We start from the raw sequence: 21,681 nt of genomic DNA, 5'->3' as shown, positions 1-21,681 counted from the left end.
CATCCAAAAAAGTATTTTGCCCTGAAGACTTGAAAGGCACCAGCATCACACAGTTTATGAGCTCCATATTTTACATTCCTGTATGAATGGGACAAAATCAATTACTTTTGAGAATCTTAGCTATTCCTTCTCCTCCTGAGAGCAACTACTTTGTGCCACGTAATGCTGTCTGACTCAGAGACCCACATCCCAGGATGGAGAGAGGAGTCTGCTGTGCAGTGGGAAACTCCAAAAGCTCCAAGTCAGATGGCAGCTGCCCAAAGTGATGGCAGAAGTTTCCAAGATGTCCCTCTAACAGAAACACCATCAGCAACTCAGTTCCCATTGGACCCCTCCTCATCCTGCACTGTTTGTCCTCTTGCAAAGGGCAGTCTTTGCAGGAAGAGGCTGGAAACTCAGAATGGATGGTTATATGCACACTGGTTAGACACCTGTCTTCAGAGAAGCTAGACCTCCAGCAACCACATCTCAAGGGGCTTGGCTGGGCAGCTGCTATTGCAAACCAAGTTGCTGAAGCACAGGACTCCACTCACCTTTCCTCCCTGAATTCCCCTGGCTCGATGGTTTATCAGTTACAGAACCTAAAGGGGAGGAAAAAGAACAAAAATGAAGACACCTATTCAGCTGCTGCATGATCACACGTTAATACAGTCAATATCTCAACCCACATGGTATCTGTTTTAGTTGCCAACAGCCCAGTTTAGGATTCAGAGAGCCTGGAGCTACAGCCTACAGGGATAAGCATAAGGAAGTTTTGTGTGTGAAGATGTTAAAACGGGATGATGGTAAACAGGAAATCTTTAGTGTCTGCATCCAGTGACTTGAAAGAACTCAGAGCAGCGCACTGCTAAGAAAAGTGGAATAAATCCAAGGGCAAGGAGAAAAGATCAGTAAGTGACTTGTTTCGTTTGCAAATGTCAAGAACAACAAATGAAAAGCAGGTGGGGAAAGTGTGCAGGGAATGCAAGGGCAGGATTCTGAAGGAAAGGGGATTAAGCAGCACAGTTTGCACAAAACAGATTTCAAACAGCCCCTGAACATCCCCAGCTGTCTGAAAAGGGCCAGTGAATAAGATCTAGCATGTACTTGAACAGACCTTGGCTTTTTTAATAAAAGCCAGATCTTCACCTCATAGACGTGATCCTACATCTCTGCTTCTGCAGTTTGCTTTAGTGCTTCACAGTTTTCCCCTAAAATGTGAACTGGTAACAAAAGCTCTGTGAATAAATCCATTACTAAAGCATCCCAAATCTGACAAGCTGCTTTTTTTTTGTATAGTTGGATTCCCAGGAAACTGCTTCTTCTGTGCCCCATTCCTGAACACTCCCAGTGATTACTGATCCTGCAGTTTGGGCCCTTTCTCTTGCAGGTCAGTTCAGCACAATCTACTCTTGAGTTACAAGGAGAAAGCACATGTCCAATATTCCTCATCATAGGCCTAACATCTGTGTGTCCTACAACACATCATGACTTTATAAACAGTTGAAAACTAAAGGAACAGGTTTGTAAAGCTCTAAAACATGTCCAATCAAGCCATATACTGGGAATGGTGGAAGAAAGTCATATTCTAAGGTTTAAGCCAAATTACAGTACCATTTCACCTTAAAACAGGTTATTAACCATCTTTTATTTCCATGTACTTGTGAAACACCAAGCATTCCCTCAAGCTATGGACTCTGACTCCCAGACAGTTCTCCCACTTCACTCAAACCCTCACACAAGTCACACTGTGTTTGCTCATTGTAACAACACACCCTACAGCCAAGAGGCCACTGAAAAGGTGAGAAGGATTTCACAAAACCCCAAAGATGTAACTGCTGTCATGCTCCCATCTAAAGGGCAAACACTGCAAGGTGTGAAAGGAGAAACATGAAACACCCACGGGGTCTGGATTGCACAGCATGAGCCAGAAGCAGCAGCAGTCCCTACATTGCATCTCTGAACGTGTTTGAAATACACTCCCATGCTCACTGTCCTTTTGAGGGGGGACTGAAGGGGGACAGCACAACTCTAACACTGCCCCTGAATTCTCCTAAACAGCATGGAACAGCTTTCCACTCCATCCTGTGCCTGGCATGCCACTTCTACAGCAGCTCTGCTCCCTACAGATCACACCAGGGATCAGGGCCATGGGAAAGTCTAGAGCCCAGCCTCGTTCCATTTGAGCCACAGGCTGCCACATGGAATGGTGAGGAGAAACAAACATCATCTGTCTTAAGTACAGAAAACAATGGCTTTGGGTCCAGTAAACCATAGGGTGGCAGAGCAGTGTCAAGCTGAAGCACATCAGTTAATGATCTGTGGTGCAAGCCCAGTGCTGCCCAGCCCTATGACACAAACACTGGGGATTTGGGAGCTAGTAGTCAACAACTACCAGCTTCTCACACAGAACCACAGAGTGAAGTCACTCAGAAGGCAAACTGACTCCATGGCCCACTAAATACAACCTGAGGACCATTTCTTTAAAACACAGCTCATGGAAACAAGTTACCCCATCTGTTACAGGATCTCTGGCTTTGGTGTACACAGCAGCACTGCAACTCTGGCCTTAGCTACCTTAGGCTGTTACCTTGGTGAGGTTTTCTCTCAGTGAGCCTTGCAGGAGTGCCTGCACCCTAACTGCAGGGTGGCGGTGCCATGGTACAAGCTCTCTTAGAGCCTGCAAGTGCCACCAAGTTAAATCAGGTAAACTGGCAAAGTCACCTGAAAAGATTAAACACTCTCAAACAGGACACATCTCCCCAGCCCTCTGGTTACCCAGTTAGCACTGCTGAAGCCAGTCCCACAGTACCTGAACACACAGGAGTTTTGTTCTGTACCGAAGAGCCGCTAATGGGCTTGCCATCAGGAGTCACACACCAGCAGTATCCAGTGTAGGTATGGCACTGCACCTGTTGAATGAGACAAATTGCAAGCATTTCATTTCTGTCACAATCAGTACCTCAGGGAAGCCCCAACCCGAGTGCATCACACACGTGCTTCAGAGCCTTTTCCTCCCCTCACCGCCCTCCCTGAAGACAGGTTGTGGCTCCTGCTCTCATAGCAAGACAAGTTACACGTATTCAGGTGAGAACACTTCAGTTTGGGGATGTAGCAGTTGCATCTCAGCTCATTCCACTCCCTGCTAAATCCCGTTTACTTCTTACCATTAAAGAGTTGTCCCACTGCATCCCAGATGGGATGTGGAAAGGTCACCCTGGCCCAATCCCACAGCTGCTGCTGGAGGACAGCATCTGTGGGTGTTGTGAGAGCATTTTGCTCAGTAAATGTGGCTGGATAAATGCAACACTGACTTGTTAACAAACCTCCAGATAGACTTAACCTCTCTCCTGTTACTATGTCAACCTAGGCAACAGGAGCAAGATCCAACATCCTTGCTTTTCATGCATTGACAAGGACTTGGAAACATAAAGGCTACAGTGAGCCAAAAGGTACACAGCAGAAGATTCACCTTGGTTTACTTCAGATTTCAGTTCACAAGTAGAGCTTTAAAGTTACCCACTTCCTTCCTTCATCACAGAAGGACACCAGAGTGACTAGATGAGGTGTGGATCTCTACAGTAAGAATAAATCAATCCTGATCTATGCAGACATTAGTTCAGTGGCATCATAGTTTTACCCATCTAATTACAGCCTCTGCCTCAGCTTTCACAGAGTGCTCAGCATTGGAAGGAAATTCAGGATGCCTTTCACTTCCCTTGAGACAGAAGTAAATGACCATCACAGAAGCATCTGTGTAAATACTAACAGGCTCCAAAACGCTTTCTAGCAAACACACTTGGAGCTGTGGCTTGGTGTGCACAGCAGTACTTCCAGCACCCTGAAGCTGTATGGAAGTGCCTATGTTATTGTAAGCTAGAGATGGCTCCTTCAATGCATTTCTGAAGGAGTGCCATGAAATGAGATCACTTCCAAAACTACCTTATCTTACTTGTAAATGGAGTTCTGTCCCCTCTTTTCCCAAAGAGGTTCAATGAAGCCAGTTTCCAGTTCTCTCCTCACGAGTGATGGGGTGTTTGTGCCCTTCCCTTGATTAGGGATCCTTCAGAGCTACACCAGTCATCCCTCCTTGCTGACAGCTGGCTTCAATTCCCCAAGGTAGCAGAGTTTGTTCAGACACTTTACGACAGTCTTTCTTAAAAGGCTGAGTATCACATAAAACATGATCCAAGAGCAATTATAACACAGAACCATGTGTTTATCTTGGGTTTTACTGAAGTGCAAATCAATCACTTTGCCTCGAAGCAAGTTAACCTTCAGCAGCCAAAATCAACAGCAATCCCACATACCCAGGTTACTGAAGTCACTGTCTCTACCTACACACTTGCATTTTTATGCTCTCCATGTATACCAAAGTGACTGCAAGTTACTCAAAAGCACTGTAAATATAATTAGCAACAACCAAGCTGCAACCTATTGCTTACTGCTTGTCCTCATCAGTTGCATTCAAACCTAGTGCCACAGAACTGCTTGGGTTCCTGTGGTGTGCACATCACACCATTGCATTCTCCACTGCACAAGAGGCTGCCTGCACATCTGAGCATTAGCTCTGAAAGTTTTACACAGAGGTGAAGCCTCTGCATGCCAGGGTGGGGGTTTGAGTCTGTGTGGTGAGACCTAGACAGCATCCAGGGAATGCAGAACATGTCTATGCAGTGCCCCACAGCACTGAGTGGCACTGGGAAATGCATTATCCTGCACTAGCCCATGCAGAGGAACACACCTGGATCATGAAGCCATACTGATGGCTGAGAGGGTCCCCCACATCTTCACAAAGGAGGCTGTTCATGCAACTTAACAGAAAGCAGTACTTGGTACCCACATTAACACAGCAAAGAATAAAATCATTGCTACAGGCTATAATATAGATCACTCTTTCCAAATAGACTTGTCCTACCCAGATGTGGGAGCCCTCTGGAAGCTCTCTGATAATGTCAAACTGCTCTGACCAAGTCAGACCACTCACTGATCTCATCAGGACAGGTTGGATCAATGTACTTGCTTTAAGACAGACCTCAGTGCTGCATTGTTACTGGATCAGCAGCTGCAGTTTTGAGAGCTCTAAACTCAAAGAAACTCTCCAAGGAGACTTGCTGTCAGCCACTTGTGTGCAGACTTGCAAGGAAGTCACAGATAGTTAGTGGAAAGGGGTGGCAAACAGCAAGACAGCCACAAAGCCCCACAAGACTACACCCCCAAAGCAGGGTTAACATTAGTCATGTCCATATTAATCTGTCTGAAATGGATCCTGTTTAAAACCTCAGCAACCTTTTCTGAAAAAGTGCTTGGGGGAAAACTCTGAAGAATGCAAGTCTCTCTCAGCCATGGCAACAAGCCCAACAGCACTAGGCAGCAAAAGAAAGTGTGCAGATTACCCAATGGAGCCTGTTGTTTATGAAGAACAGATCACAGCAGGTTAAGTACAGCATGGAAAGGGAATGGCATGTATGCAAAATACAGCATAAGAGCAAAAAAGAGAGAGCAAGTCTTGGGAACAGAGACTGGTTTTAGTCATGTCCAACTTTGCACAGCAGTACGTGACCTCAGTTTTACACAATTAACCAAATTACTCACACCAAACAAACATTCTTATGTTGTGAAGAACTCACATTTTACCTGTGGGTTGAGTGCAGAATGTTTTGTCACAGGAAGTAATGCTCCCCACACAGACTGAAATGTGAAGAAATAACACTTCCAGTGCACTTCATCAGGCCTGCTCCCATTTGCAGCCAGCCCATCATGCCTACAATGCCACCACCTCTTCCACACTGCAAATCCATGCCACATTTTCAGATGCATAAGCAGTGCTAAAAGGGGTTTTGATGAGATCCTTGCAGTACACAAGGAATGAGGGAAGCAGCCCACATGGTGCATGGATGGAAACGAGTGACCTGACAGGTGCCTGCTCCTCTTCATACAAAACCCAATACAAATAGCCATGCCTAGGAAAACTGGCCATCCAAAGAACAGAATCAGTGGCAACACTTCTTTTCAGTCTAGATTTTAGAGACTATGATAAAAAAAGACTATACCACATGTAACTGTTGGGTCTCAGAGCCAGATGCCAAGCAGGAGATGAGGTGAGCACAGTCTCCCCTCTGCAACCGCTGCCCCATGCTGCCTGTCACAGAACAGCACAGTAAGTGTGTTCATCACCCTACAGCCCCATTCATTCCATTCATGCTGAATCCAGCCCCAAATTCATACAGTTTTGTACTGCATGTAATTCCAGGAGCTGCTAAGGACAGACTTGAGCGTCTTTGAGAGAACAGTCTCACTTAGCACTGCTTTCAGTTTACCCATAGTGACTGTAATTTAGCTCCTAATCAAGAGGATGATGTTAAACCACAAAGGTAACAGTTCAATCTGCTTAAGACCAAGCAGGTTCTGTGAACATACAGTTACCACCACCAAGTGCAGCTCCCAAACCTGCACCACTCACATCTTTCACTCCTGCAAAACTTTCCAGTGTTTCCAAAGAACAGACAAAACCCCAGATCTCTTCAGGTTGGATGGCAAGGACATGGTGTGGGCCTCAACAGCTACTGTGCAGGCATCTACAAACAAAAGAGGCTCAGCTCAAGACCTGAAGGCAAGTCATCCACATCTTGGGCGAGTGCTAGAACAATTGAGACATTTGCTGTTTTACATATACACATGTATATTGGTTTCCCCTCTGATCAGAACTCTTTTCCTACCCAAAGTATTCCTCCAATAACAATGGCATAGAAGGCAAGAAGTTGTTGAAAACTCTCCCCAGCCAACTCTACACAGAGGGAACACCCTGATGCATCTGCTCAGATTCCTGCTGCAATGGGGATCCAAGGTTGAAAAGCACAGTGAAACTTTATGGAGATGCTGCTGCTCAGTTCTGGACTTCCCACCTGAACTTCTGGAGCTTAGATGGAGCAACTCTGAGTATTGAACCAGAATACATTTATAACAGTTTAGAGCTGACTTCAAGGTGTCAGGGACTTAAGAACTGGCTTCTCTGCAGAGCAGAGCCTAAGGGTGCCAATTCTCTGCACAAGAGGTGCAGTGTCCAAACCACCCACACCAGATGAGAGCTGTTCATGAGTCGCTGCTGGAAGTAAAAGTGTTTACCGAAATTCTTGGGTTTACACATCCTTTTTAAAATCAAAGTTTAATTAATTTGGACCAGAAGCTAAAGAAAATATTTGTCTCAAATGCAGGCTGAAAGCAGTTAGCTTCCTTGGGCATTGTTTTTCACTCCTGTCTTATGCAGGGACAAGGACCTTAAATGCTGCACCATAAGGGACAAAGCTGCTTCCTGGGGTACGTGGAGCATGGGGCATTTTTACAGTCCAAGGAATGATACAAATTCCAGTTAATTCCAGCTACAAAGGGATCAGAAGCTTCCTTTATTATGCCAGGTAAAACAAAAACATTTTGGTGTTCACAGATAGGACTGGACAGAGGAAGACTGAAATACTGCTTGGCTGCCAGCTGAAAACACATTATTTTTGTGAGCAGTTTCACGTTGTTCTTCCACTGGCAACCCACACTGGCCAGGGAATGTGCAGCAGAGGCCCAGCAGCTGCTGCATGATCCAGACCTTCCAAATAAACCTGTATGAAACCAAGCTTTATCATCTGCACCCTCAGGCCAGCTCACTAAGAAAGAACTACACCTGTGCTCCCCTACTTTAGTCTCCTAGAAGGTGATGAGATTGGAAAGTCAGCAGGTGACAGAGATTGGAAAGTCAGCTTTCCTTCCTTCTGTTCTCTTCAACTATAAACATGAAACACTTATAAAACCTAACACAGTGGGCCAACTAAGTGCTCCCCTTCAGTGCCAACATAACCTGAGCAGCTCCACACAAAAGCAAGTGTCAGCAACCGAGAGCTTAGTTAGACTGCGAGAAACTATGGCCACCCCTTACCCCCACCTTCCCTCGATGGGCCACACTGTGCACAAACACCACACTGCTCCAGAGAAGTATGCAGAGCTGGCAGGCCCATTTCACCATTAAAAAACCAAATACTCCCACACAGCAGATAATGGGAAGGGGTAAGGCTGAGTGAGTGAATAAAAGTGTTTGGTGGGTTATCACAGACAAAAGATCTTTCCCCCCAGGCATCGGCATTTGAAGCAGCCCCAAAGCTTCGTGTCTTTCTCATCTTTTTGAAGCCAATAATTGATTATCACTTGGAATCCTTTTTTACCTTCAAAAAAGTTTGCAAGCAATAACTAATGAATCTTAAGTTTGAGGCACAAGCTCTCTAGAGCAGTGCTAGATATAGGGAAGCTAAAGCAAAACCAAGAGTTGTGTCATTTACCCAAGTTCACAAAGGTCAGAAGAGTTGCAGGATTTTGGCTGGGATGCACATCCAACTGAGCAGGCAGCATACTCCTCCTGCCTCTGAGGAGGGCTGCACATGAGTCCCTTTCAATACTCATTTCAGTTAGTGCTGGGAAGCTACTCAGTATGGTAATGGTAAGAGAACCAAGAATCAGTGTTCATTTTTAACCTTCCTCAGCAACTGCTCCTTTCAAAAGCCTCATTTACATGGGCTTTCTTTTTGCCATAACTGCTTCAGAGTCTCTGAAATTCAGTAGGACCTCTCCCAAGTCCAACTATTTGAGAGATGCTCAGTGACCGAAACTAATATCTGGAAAAAATGGGTATTCAAAGCCCAACAAATTGTTAGGCTTCCTGTTAGCCCTGCCTGAGACAACTGCTTCTCCATAAAAACAGCACTACGAAACAGTCTGTAACCACAGGACATCATTCAGCTCCAGCAAGTGAACAGTGAGGAACCAAAAACTCAAAGTAGACTCACCACCTCTGCCAGACCCTCAAACCACAGCAGGGCATAGAAGGAGGTGTCGGGCACCACCAAGTACCCTGCAGAGGGAAGAGGCTCAGTTGACCACTCCTTTTTGCTGAGATACATGAAGCAGAGGTAACAGCAGCAGAAGCTTGTTCTACCCTGTCCTTTGAGCCACAGCTCTTTGCAGCTTGTATTCAGGGGAAAACTGACCTCCCTTGCAACTTGCTTGTTTTAGTGTGCTGCGCTAGGAAGATGATGCCATTTGTTTCTGTGCTGTGCTGGAGGTGGATGCTATTTCATATAGATGTGTCTTAAGATATAGTGACTGAATCAAAGCTTTTGGCTGGTTAAACAGCTTTCAACACCTTCACCTCAATAACCAAGTCAGGGTGTGCATTTGTGTTGCTGTCAAGGCATCTGCTTTAACAGTGAATCTCCTGCAGTCACTGGGAAGCAAGTAAGTCAGAAACATTACCTGTGTGAATGATCCATCCTCATTGCATTCTGGGATGAAGACTGCTTCCTGTGGCTTCTTTGCCTGTTCCAGAGCTTGAGCTCTCTCTAATCGACACTTGCTTTGGCCAGCATCTACAAAGAGAACAACCAACCAAAACTCACTTCAATTGCAAACACCATTTGGCCTCTTCAAAAGCTACCACATGCACCACACAAGTGTGGGGCAGGGAGAATCCCAAACAGATACAAGGCATCAAGGACCATGACCTGCACAATAAGGCACCTATAGAGATGGCACACATGATCCCCAAAGCAAAAGTGAACCTAGACAATTAAACTACTTAAAGAAGAGTTGCCTAATTTCCTAGGCAATAGTTTTTATGGTCATCCAAGGCCTCTTGAAGCTTCTTCCAAAGAGTGCTGGAGGACTTCCTTCTCCTTCCTGGAGGGAGTTGTGTTTGTGTTAATAAACACTAAAAGTCTGAAACTGGATGGCTGAGCATAAGCCAAGTCATTCAGGCACAGAAGTGAGCAATGTGGAAAAAAACACAGCCTCAGTAAAGCCTCTTTCCCTGAGTAACTCTCCCAGTAAGATGCCAAAACAACCAGTCACCCAGATGAGTTTCCACTTTTGTGTGGTTCAGGTAAGGTGGATGTGCCATTGCTTGTGCTTTCCTGAAAGCCAGCTTCTTCCTCTAGTCCCAGTGCTTACAGTCAGATGTGCTTTCCTATATCAGTTACTCACTTTGCTACTATGAGGAAACATTGCAATCAGAGCTTAAAGGGGTTCTCAGCTCTGCACTTCTTTCTGATGATGGCAGCGTGTAGCAGGACCATAACCCCTCTTGGGTCCAGCTACAAAGCATAGATACAGATAAATCTAACTCTAATGGCTCGTGAGAGTTCTCTACACTGCAGAGATACAGATTGCCTTAGTGTTTACAGGTAAAAGCATGACTAACAATACTGCTGTTCAGTCTAGAAAGAGAAGACCAGCAGCAAACATCTGCTTCCACAGCACTGTGACACAAGGATGAGCATCTTCTTCCTGTTCCTGTGAATACACACACTGAAAAGTCTGCAGCAGAAAAATCTGCCCATCAGAATCTTTCAGCAGCCCTGTAGAGAGTGATCAAGGGTGAATCCCCATTGCATCAGGCATGGACATCAAACTGGTTAACAGCAAAAATCCACTGGATGCCTGAAGACTCCCTGTTCTGCTTCCCAGATCACATGAGCTTCAGCAAGAGGATCACTAACACCAGCACAGAAGGAGAAAGCCAGTTTGTGTGCTTGGATCAGCTGAAGCCCCATTGCATGGCAACAGAAGCCATTTCCATCTAAGCACAACTAGATGCAGAAATCAATTACAATGCTGGAAATAGTTTTGGTAAAGACAGACCAAATCTTTCAAGTTGAGTCCTTTATTTACACAGATGATGACTCAAGAGGCTACGTCTCCAGCTTGCCAACACGGTTTCATTTTGAATCTATCGCATTACTCCAACAAGGATTTCACAACTGTGGGAATCAAACTCTATGGAAAAAGTCATTATTCACAGCAGTAGCATTCAGCAGATGCCTGTAGTTTACCACTGGCTTACAGAGCAGGAGGGCCTGATTTGATCAGCTCTGCCACTGACTGAGTGGCTACAAGTCAGTCACCTCAGCTCCCTGTGATTTTGGGTCCCTTCTGATGTCACTCTCGTCTTTACACTGTGATTTGTTTGTGGTGTGCTTGCACAATACCCTTAAGCTCATGAGGTTTTGCTCTCAGTTGGGCCTATTATGAGCTTGCATAAAGAGCAAGATTGTTACTCACAGAAAATACTTTCTTGAATCAAGTTTACACTGGGTTTGGAGAAGCAGTATTTTTCTAATTAGCCAGAACACAATCTCCAAGGTGCAATTTCCTTTTTCCCCTGCTTGCCAAAGTGAGCAGATGATCAGACTTTGTTTGCACACCTCCACTGGAGCACAGCCCTGCCAGCAGTACCAACCCTGCCAGCACATGCTCATTCTCTCAGCTGAAAATGAAGCACTGGCAATGCCTGTTAACTGCATCACCTGCACTTCTCCTGTTAGAGCTTGAGAGTCTAATCTTGCTTGGCATGACACAGAACATTATTACAAAACCAGATGGTGTGGCTGCACCTTCTGTTTTATAGCTAGCTGTGACTAAAACACCTTCATGTTCTGCTTCACAGGAGACAACTAAAGTAGCAGAAAAAGCCCTGCACAGATTATGCAGATCTGCACGTATGGGGAAAGAAAAACAGAGAGTTGCAAGATTCTCACATGGCAACCAAAGCATAGCTCCACAAAGCAGTGTGTCTCCTCATCTTCCCATCTGAGGGGACAGGACAGCCAGGCATACCTGGCTCCTCTCCTGAACACAAACCAGAAGTGTAAAGCATTTCCACACAGAATCTCCTTCATTGCTTGGTGCACTCGTGGCTACATGACAAACTGGGTGCTTCAGTACATAGCTGGTGGGAACAAACATTTGGTGCTGTCCCCTGTAGTACAAACACATTAGGAGTCCAGGCGGAGGGGTGACCAACTCAGATCTTGGTCCAGCAAGCAGCCAAACGTGCACACAATCAAGCCCTTACTATCAGGGGAAAACGATTGCAACACCTTACTGCTAAGGTGACCGTGTCCTTCCTGCCAATTTTAACTGGCCTTTGGAAGCTGAGCTCTACTACCACCCAGCAGACCACACTGTGCAAGACACCAGACACTACATCACCACATTTAAGAGCTCATTGTTGCTGCAGCATCCTCTTTTGCAATTCAACCCTTGGCTCAAGTGATGTCTCTTCACAAATTGCTGCTGAAGTGCAGAGAAGATGGACAATTTTTCTCCTATTCATGAAACACTCAGCCCTGATTACTTCTCCCATCCTCCCTCATCCATTTCCAAAGGTTATGTCTGACTTTTTACAGCCTGACTTGGAACCACCACTTTTATACCATGCTGGCTGGAGAGGTGGGTGCATATTGCTGTCTTCTGTCTGTCATTTGACAGTTCAGTTCCAGTAAAAACAGTGCTTTTACCAACATTTAACCAATCTGTTTAACAGGACTATCAATCCCTCTCAGGCTGGTGTTCTGCATGGACACCTGATTCCAGTGAGACAACTTCCCCTCGCTATTTTTGCTTTGTTAATTAGAAAACCTAAAATCTCACAAGTGCCAAGTGCTAAAAATTAGCTGCCCAACAGCCCATCCCCAATAAGATGCACTATAAATGTCACCAAGGCCTGACATTACACTGTGGATTCACACACCCTATTCTGCATTTTCACTGCTCACCCCAGTGTTTCAGCATTTTTGCCTTTCCTTAAGTGTTCTCTGGAGTGTCAAACCCCAGACTTAGAAAACAGAATCGCATTAACACGTTCCAGTTTCACAGGTCAGACACACTAAAGGGACTTTTCTCTCATCCCAAGGTGAAAAAACAAAACAGGATGTTTTTTCTTTTTAAAGCATAGCTATGAAATAGTTTTTACTTCCAATATCTCTGAACTTCAGGCAAATTTACTGCAGCTCAGAAAGCTGCCTTTTAATAAACTAATCTCAAGTTGGTAGCTGGCACCTAGGAGAGTGGCACCTAGTGCAAATGATGTTTTCGACAACAGTGACTTAATCTGCAGAATGCAGGTGCATATCACCTTGAGTTTTGCAAGGCAGTTGGCCAGTTACCATAGCTGATGTCATCCACAAACAGTTTATTCAAGTGAGACCACCATGTCCCTCAACACACACAGTGCACTCCTGAATAGGTCCCAGGAATTCCTGCATCCTCTCTTCAGGCAGAGGCACTTTTGATACCACACAACATCGTGGTAAAGACCCAAGCTATCCTAAACCACCTCCAGGCATTCTACTGGAATCTATATGATGCAACCACAAAAATCTAACTACTTCATTTTAATTCTACTTTATCAAAGGCTCTCAGGGCAAAAACTGATCCAAGCAGCTGTTGAACTGTTTCAATCTCCCTTAGGAACTTGTCTCACATACAGGCCAGGTCCTCATCAGGCATGAAGCAGCTACACTGAAGTCAGCAGATTCACATCCATTTATTCCAGCCAGTGATCTGTGTCTTTGCATAAGAGAGACAAAAATGGAACCTGGACAAACTACAGAAACATGTCCATCTGTCCTACAGGGTGAGAATCATTCTCCCTTCTCCCCATCGATTTCCACCTCACCTTCAGCCTTCATTGAAATCTTCAGCTTCTTTCCTTTCATGCTGATGTGCTTTACTCCTCCTTGGATACCAACATACCATTTCTACCCCAGAACTCCCCAACTTATCCTGGGGCGATGTAGAAACATGCCTCAATTTGCTAAATGATTGGAAACGTGGTTTCACCATTTGAACTGCTGCCAAGGAGGGACCCACCTTGAACTTTCCTATTCTGAGTTGAGGGAGAATAAAGATAAAACACATGGATCTAACAAGTGGACCAAGACAGTTACTTCAAAATGTCATCTGCTGTCCAACAAGAACAGGAGGTAGAGAAGAAAGACTACCTTCAAACAACCCAGTGCTAGTCACCAGGTGACTTTCCTTTCCAGGACATTAACCAGAAGCTGTGTTCATTCAGGTGTCCTAGGAGATGGGATGAAGAACCCTGATTACAATCCTCACCAGTAACTTCGGTTCATTCTACATAGTGACTTGTGATCCGAGCACAAGCTCTCTGCCAGACTTCCAAAGCTAACCATTATCAGAAGGGAAGTTTCTACGACACTCCCACACCCTTTTTTTTCATTAAATAGGTCAAATAAGTTCCTAGAAACCAGTTAACACAGAATTTCAATGTATTTTAAGACACAGATACCCCAACAATCACTGCACAGTCCTGACAGCTTGTCAAAACTCAAACAACACATGTTTGTCCTTCAGCCCTGCAAAGTTTGGAGGAAGAACTCTTATTTGACATCAGATGCCTGCTGACAAAAGGTCCAGGTAGGAGTTCTTGGCTGTGTATTTTACACACAGCCATGCCATCTGGAACTATTCTCTGGAATCTCAATGAGGCTTCATTTGTCATGGATGCCATAGTTTGATCATTTTAAGCTACTCCTGACTTTTAACCCTTTGTGACATGAGAGGGTTCGTAGGGAGTTCAGATAATTCAGCACCTCAGGAATTTCATTGAAAAGCACGTGAGGAGGCTAGCAAGGAGCAAAAACTGAGTAAGAGTTATAGTTCCCAGAGGGCTGGCAAGATTTCATCTTTAAAGGTCCTTAGCTTCCTGAGAGAGCAGAGAGCTAAGCTGAATCAAAAAAGGTTCTGTTCTCACTATGGAATCCATTCTGCTTGGCTCAAGTGCAGCTCAAGTTGTCAGAACCAAGACTGGAAACCTACGGTAGTGTGGGGTGCAGAACAATGCCTTGCTGTCCACAATGTATTTCCTCTTCTCCTTATTTTAGTTACCTGCTTCCATTCCCCCTGAGAAGGAAGCCCAAGATAAATTGCTCATTTCATAAGGATATGTTCTTGCACACAGTATCTACCACAATCAGGTGTGACTGGGTTCGATGGCCTGTGGGATCCCTTCCAGCACTATGGGAGTTCCCCTGCAGACCATGTCATGCAGAAGGAATGAAGGCTGTTCAGACTAAACCTGGTACCCCACAGCAGCAGTAGAAGGTGCTCAGCACTGCTGGTGACACCTTCCTAAGATACAGACCCAGCCAACCACCTATAGTCCTGCAACTGTCTGTATTTGCCTACATGTGATCCTCATGGACAGCTAGAGGTCATATTCCCTACTGCAACTAGAACAACAAAATACCTTTCAACAGCAGCACACGAGGAACCTACCAGGAAGGTGGTTTGAATGTGATAGTTAAAAGACTATTCTTACCCTCTAGGGAGTCACAGGGTTGTTAGAGGGGTAAAAGCAAGACTTGCAGTTGTCAGACACTCCCAGGTGATTAGGTACTATACAGTACTGCAGTGCAAACGGGAAAAAGATAGGTAGAACAACCATTCTAATGAGCTAAACATTTCAGTTGTGTGAGAGCAGAAAGGGAAGTACACTTTACCTGTGCTTAATAACACAAAAGTCTTTAGCTATGTCTATGAAACTCTTTGCAATCATGACACACAGCAGGCTGTGTAGTCTGGCAGTTAACATCATCTCCACTTCCAGACACAGACACTTTTGCATGTGAATGTGCCACATTCCAGATCCCACATTTTAAGTGCTGGTTTATATGCCAGTATCAGCTATGGAGTTGCTTATCTAAGCCACTCCACTCAAGTGATGAAAGCACAAGCAGGACTCCCACCCAAGCGCTTCTTACTGTGATACTCAAAAACCACATCACTTGCAAAGAACAAGTGCTTCCTGGGCTTTGCTAGGAAAGCTTCTGGCTTTCCAACACTCAGAAAGTAGCGTATTTCAAAGGCATTTTTCTCTGCCATGGGAGACCAGCTGCCATAAAGCAACCCAAGAGCCATGAGGGGGAAAAACACAATGATACAGGCAAGATTTTTTCCAATGAGAAACTGTTTAAAAGAGCAGTATTTGAGGTCATGCTCATAATTCACCCAAACTATAAAGCTTGTCAATACTTTGAAAGGGGATTTCCGCTTTAGAACAAATAATTATGGCAAAGATATGTTTTTGTAATAGTAAAAGAGCTTTGATAAACAAAAGCCAGACTGAAACATGTGCCTATTTATCCTTTTACAGGGACTTTAATGAGTTTCTCCTGTCACTCTAACCAATTGCTGAAAACATCTGTGCCATCTGCCCTTTGAGTCAATTGTGCTCTCAGAAAATGCACTCAACTTGATTTTTCACCTCAGTGCAGAAGCAAATCCTGTTTGTGACAGGACACCAATATTTCTCAAGAAAGCTTCAACACCTTTAGACTGTGCTGAAGAAAAGATCAATTGAGAGAAAAGCCATATTTTCACTTTTAAGTAGATGTGTAATAGCAAACAGGCAAAAATAAAGGCCATGTAGAGCCCTGCATGCATCCTTCACCCTAATTAACTCAGCACAGAAAGGCTGTGTGTGTCTGAAAAGGGACTAGACCTCTGATGCACATCGCATATTCCTCTCCACTCCACATCCCTATCACTCAAAGGCGTCTCAGTTTCTCGCCAGTAGAGGTGGCAAGGAAGTTCTCTTCTTTCAGGGTTTGATTTTGCATTTCCATAGGGCCCACTCCTGCCCTGCAGACACACGTTTCAGCCCTTTTTCTGTGAGGTCTGTCTGCTTTGCCTTCTTTCACTGATAATTCTGTGAGTTCTCCCTTCCACACTCACACAAATGCAATTCCTGTCACATTACAGTACTAATCAAGCCTGAGAATCCAGTTTCCTATGAGGTAGAACACCCTCTCCTCCCCTCAAAGGTGTTTGAAGCCCACCTACCTTTGCAGCGGCCGCGGTGTGTCACGCTCAGACTCGCCTCCCGGCATTTGGCTCTCTGGTAGTCACACATCGACTCGTACGTTCTGCCATCAGAGGCACAGAGGGGTTTGGACTGGGACCTGGAGCAATGCAGGTTGCACTGAGGGTCTCTGTCACGGTCACTTATTAAGAACTAAAGGAAGAAATGAAAAAAAGGAGGTAGTGAGAAAAAACACATTGGTTTTGTTTCATTTCCCAAAACAGAGAACGATGTATTTTGGGTTTATGGCAGTACCAATAGGGTCTAGAACGCAGTTGAAGCTGCCTGCCAAAACTGACCCTGCCTGAAGGGAGCTTCAAATGAAAGATGTATAACTTTAAAGAAAAAACTTGTGAGTATTTGCTGTTCCATTTCCCTTGACAGAACAGAAAAGTCACTCGCCGTGCCTCACCTCTGAGCACGGCACACGTGCAGAGCCAAACACCACCCACACGGGAAGGGCAGCACTGAGCCACAGCAGCCCAGCTTCCCAGAGCCCTGCTGCAAACCATGGTACCACACCATTTTAGTCAGAGGCACAAGGAACTTATCACCAAGGATGGAGGAACCCAAATAACCTATCAAGATTGGCTTTGCTAGTTGAACCACGGATGTGGCCAGCTCTGTATCACTAGTTACTTGGTTTTTAAAGCAGTACTTAGGTCATCTGTGGATACCACCTGCAACAGCATTCCTGCGTGCTCCCAAAGCTGCCTTTTGTTACTTCCCAGTGACATCTTGCCCAGCTGGCAACTGCATTCCATGCTTCCCACAATCTAAGTCCCAAGCATTCAGTTTGGATGCAGCTTGTTCTAACACACGGCACTCCTTGTATCGAGAGGCTGACAAGAAAACAACCCCAATCTCCCAGTTCCTCCCTCCGAGGAATTCCTCTGTACCACAGTCACTGCTGTTTCCCTGCTGTGAGAGCAGCTTAGCTTGTCTCATGTTTGGAGCTGGGGAAAGCCACGATGCACATGAACACGTATCCATTTCCTGCCCACTTGCTCCCTGCAAATCCCAACCTTTTTCCAATAAGAAACTGCTTAAAAGAGGCAACATTTGAATCACACCCATAACTCACCTAAACTATAAGACCTGTCAATACTTTAAGAAAGGATTTCCGTTCTAGGACAAGTAATTCTGACAAAGGCAGTATTTTACAGCAGTAAAAAAGCCTTCATAAACAAAGCCAGGCTGAGACACATGCCCAGTTATCCTTCCCCAGGCATTTTAATGAGTTTCTCCTGTCAGTTTAACCATGACAGTCTCCTGTTCTTGCCCCAAGTAGTTCCTCATTGTATACTCAGCTGTACTCTGAGCACCCAGGTCTCTTGTCCAAATTCATCCTGTCTTCCTGAGGACCCCAATTGCCAGTCCTCTTCCCTTAACCACTGGCATATAGTTTTGGCAGCACATGGTAATAGCACTTCCCATGCTACCCCACTTAATGGCTCATCAGTCAGACCTTTAACTATTACTCAAACCCAACCACCTGGTTATGGGATGCCTTCAGTGGGCTCTTGAAACAAGTCCCATGAGGATTAATCAAAGAAAAGGTAAGTTAAACCTGTCTTGCACTTCCCAAGCTCCCACCTCTTAAGCCTCTTGCAAGCTGGGAGAGGAATCAGATTTGCTCTTGAATCCATGCACATCCTCCCAGCTCACTGTCAAAGCAGTTCTGAGCTCAGCTGGAACCGGGCACTGCCCTACACCCTGCCTGCATGCACAAAGCCACTGGAACCGGGCACTGCCCCACACCCTGCCTGCATGCACAAAGCCACTGGAACCGGGCACTGCCCCACACCCTGCCTGCATGCACAAAGCCACTGGAACTGGGCACTGCCCCACACCCTGCCTGCATGCACAAAGCCACTGGAACCGGGCACTGCCCCACACCCTGCCTGCATGCACAAAGCCACAGCTCTCCAGTTGTGTGTTGCTAGCTGGATGCCTTGCAGGGAAGTGTGACTCACTGCCATAATCACCTTGGTGTTACAGTTGCCTACAAAGCTGTCTGCTCTATGCTTTGAGGTTAAAGCTGTTAAAAAACACACAGCCCGAAGCCTAGTTTGGGTTGGTTTTTAACCACTCCAACAACATGCATCTCAAATATCTTTTGACTTTTCTAAAAGGAATCCTTGCCCCTTTTCTCCCCCCAATTAAATGAGAAGAACACAATTGACAAGTTTCATACTTTCCTATAGAAACATATTAGCTCTGTACTTCTGGATCTTTCAGAGACTTGTGCATTACTTACTAAAAACCCTACTGAAACGTGACAGCTGGGAAAAGTCAGCAAGGGCTGCACTTGTTTTAGTTTCAGTGGGGCAAACTGTTTAAAAATCTCATCTGTCAGAGACTTGCCAACATTTGTAACAGCACAGAGTTTTTAAAGTGGTGTTGTTCCTTTTCTTCAGCACTTTCTATAACCTGGCAACACCTGTTCCAAATGGGAAATTGGAAAATTTAAACCTGGAGGCAAGTTTAAATGGTTTATAGAGACCTGGACTAGACTATAAAAACACTGTAAAGCTGGACCAGATTTTTGCCCAGTTCTTGTCAAGGGTTGGGGTATTAGAAGTTCGCTTGGGATTGCTGTGGCTTCAGTAATGTCCTTCTGTAGCCCCCGAGGCACAGAGATCACACCAGGGACTGCAAACATCACAAAAAGCAGCAGACTGAAGATGCTGACGCTTCTTCCCTGCATGTGATGTCAGAGACCCTGAAAGGCTGGCAAGGCTTTTCAGCTGTCTGAGTAAACAGTAAACAGCAGAGCTGCCTGATAGCACAAGCATGATGCACAGAGCAATTAAGTATTCAGTTAAACGCAGCGACCATTCTGGTTCAGATGGAAGGCATGCATCTGGCATTCGCCACAACTCTTAGGGCTTGAGCTACTGCCATGAAACTTTTTGCAAACTCCTTCTGTCAGAAGCTGAGTTTCACAGACTGGAGCTACCCAAAGGCACAGCAAAAGCTGCTTGAATACTGGTTCCCAGCATCAAACTTAGGAAGTCAGTGAAAACTCAGCTTACATCATGAAAGCTCACCCAAGTCTTCTGCAGCCTGCACCAAAATACTTAGTACAGAGGGACTTTACAGGCTAGGAACAACCTCTCCTTTTAGAAAGGGTACCTCTGGAGAGAAAGTTCTCTCAGGGCTACAAAAAGAGCTAAACCTAAGGCTATGGAGCAACTTTCCTCCGGTGCCTCCTCACAGAGGGATAAGGAAGAACAGTCAGCATTGATTAATCATGAGGGCCTGAGGAAACATGCACAGCATCCCAATGCAGCCTATGAAGCTCTTGCCTACCCAAATTAAGCCAAGAACCACGTTATAAAAAAATGAAATCAAAGCCTTTTTAGCATTTGTAATTTGGATTACAGGAGGGAGCCCACACAGCACGGTAGGTGCTTTCCAGACACTGAAGATACCACACCTGCCTTGCCAAAAAGGTTTATGGTTTACGTAGTTGCACAAGATGGTGCTTGTTTTGTTTAGCTAGATTGTAATTGTAAAAGTCTGCATTAGTTTCCAGAAGGATCCAGGATCATACGCCTGTCTGATCAGGATTCTTCTCATAAGAACAGACAGCACTGCCAGGAAAGCTGGATCTCCTGGAGATACTACTGAAGGGCTTCAAAAAGCTCCCCCTTACAGTAGGACACCTGCTCCACTAAAGCTCGGAACCCTCGTCTCTGCTCTGCCAGCTTTCAGAAGGCAAAGTTCTTTGTCCCATTTCTAGCTGGTAGGTATTCATGCTGCAGAAGTAATCACCACAGACCATCCAGAGACATTTAACATATGAGCTGTTTCGAGTGCCCATCCCTCCCACCCAGCACAATCTTCTTTCTAGCATTTTGCCTGAGAGGAGGACAAGTGTCCTTCACAAGCATCCTCAGCCACTTGAAGAACACTAGCTGAATGCTGAAATGTGTCTGCCCATGGGGAGATCACTTTAATCTATCATTTTAACAGCTAAGACTACAATCTGTAAGATACTAATTCCCAGTTCTTTACTCCTGCCTCAAAAGGCAGGCACTGGCTGCTCTTCTAAGGGGCACAGCCCTGCTGCAAAAGAGCACCTCAGTCACTGCAGGAGATACAGTTGAGCTGCAAGCAACAGGCACAGGGTTCCCTGATGCCTGCCTACCTCATCTCCCCGGGCACAGCCAAAATGGTAACAACATTCTCTGGCCCTTTCAGGGGAAGAGTAGCAAGACAAAGCAGTCCACCTTTAACACCATTTGTTCTACCATCAAAGCTTGATGTCCTAACAGCTCCAAGATGCTCACACAAACAGGCTTTGCAAGTGACAGAATCGTGCACGAGCGCTTGGTGCTGTGCACAGACACACAACCTGAACAGATCTGGACTCAGGGATCAAGTAATCCTGCAAACATGTGCAGCACCAGCACAATTCCAAGCTTCATCTAGAAATAAGAGGGGAAATAATTACCTTGGCTCTGGGATTTCTCAAAGTCTCTTCTTGATACCCACGTTCCCATTTGTTTCAGAACAGACTGTATCCAAAACAAATGGGACTGGAGATGGTGTCACTGACTTATCAGTTCTTGTCTCCTCCCTTTTTCTTTAGGAAAGAACTGAGAGAAGAAGAACTAAAAAACACCACACACCAAAAACAACCCCATCAATGCACACACCAAAAGACAACCAACCCATAAACACAAAACCCCACAGAAACTAGCAGGAATAACCTATTTTCCAGGGGGGTTGGGGGGGAGGTGTTAAAGTTGACCAGATTGCATGTGGGATGCCACTAACGTAGGCTCAATGCTAAAACAAGCATAAAGCACTAGAATTAGACAACACTATTTGTATAGCATTTGCTTACATTAGGAGAGCCTGCACAGCTTCTATACCAGCCAGCTCAGTCTTTGCCCTAAAGAGCTTTCCAGTTCAATGCAACTCTGAGCATCTTTTTACATCAAGTGTTGTATCTGTATAAGGACATAAACTTCCTCCTTTAGCAAATA

At 45.2% G+C, this 21,681-nt stretch overlaps 1 protein-coding gene across 1 annotated transcript in view; it reads right to left on the bottom strand.

Moving 5' to 3' along the window:
• Positions 1-21,681, bottom strand: part of SMOC1 (SPARC related modular calcium binding 1) — a 103,283-nt gene that overhangs the window by 54,706 nt on the left and 26,896 nt on the right. Inside the window, exons 2-5 of the mRNA XM_061998113.1 lie at positions 16,663-16,834; positions 9,271-9,383; positions 2,792-2,891; positions 534-581 (exon numbers count right to left, since the gene is read on the bottom strand). Coding sequence (XP_061854097.1) covers positions 534-581; positions 2,792-2,891; positions 9,271-9,383; positions 16,663-16,834 — 433 coding nt within the window. The remainder of the gene's footprint in view (positions 1-533; positions 582-2,791; positions 2,892-9,270; positions 9,384-16,662; positions 16,835-21,681) is intronic.

The sequence above is a fragment of the Colius striatus genome, chromosome 6 (assembly GCF_028858725.1).
Source record: "Colius striatus isolate bColStr4 chromosome 6, bColStr4.1.hap1, whole genome shotgun sequence".
NCBI lineage: Eukaryota > Metazoa > Chordata > Aves > Coliiformes > Coliidae > Colius > Colius striatus.
The sequence above is the reverse complement of the archived record's forward strand: the minus strand, read 5'-3'. Positions and strand labels throughout refer to the sequence as shown.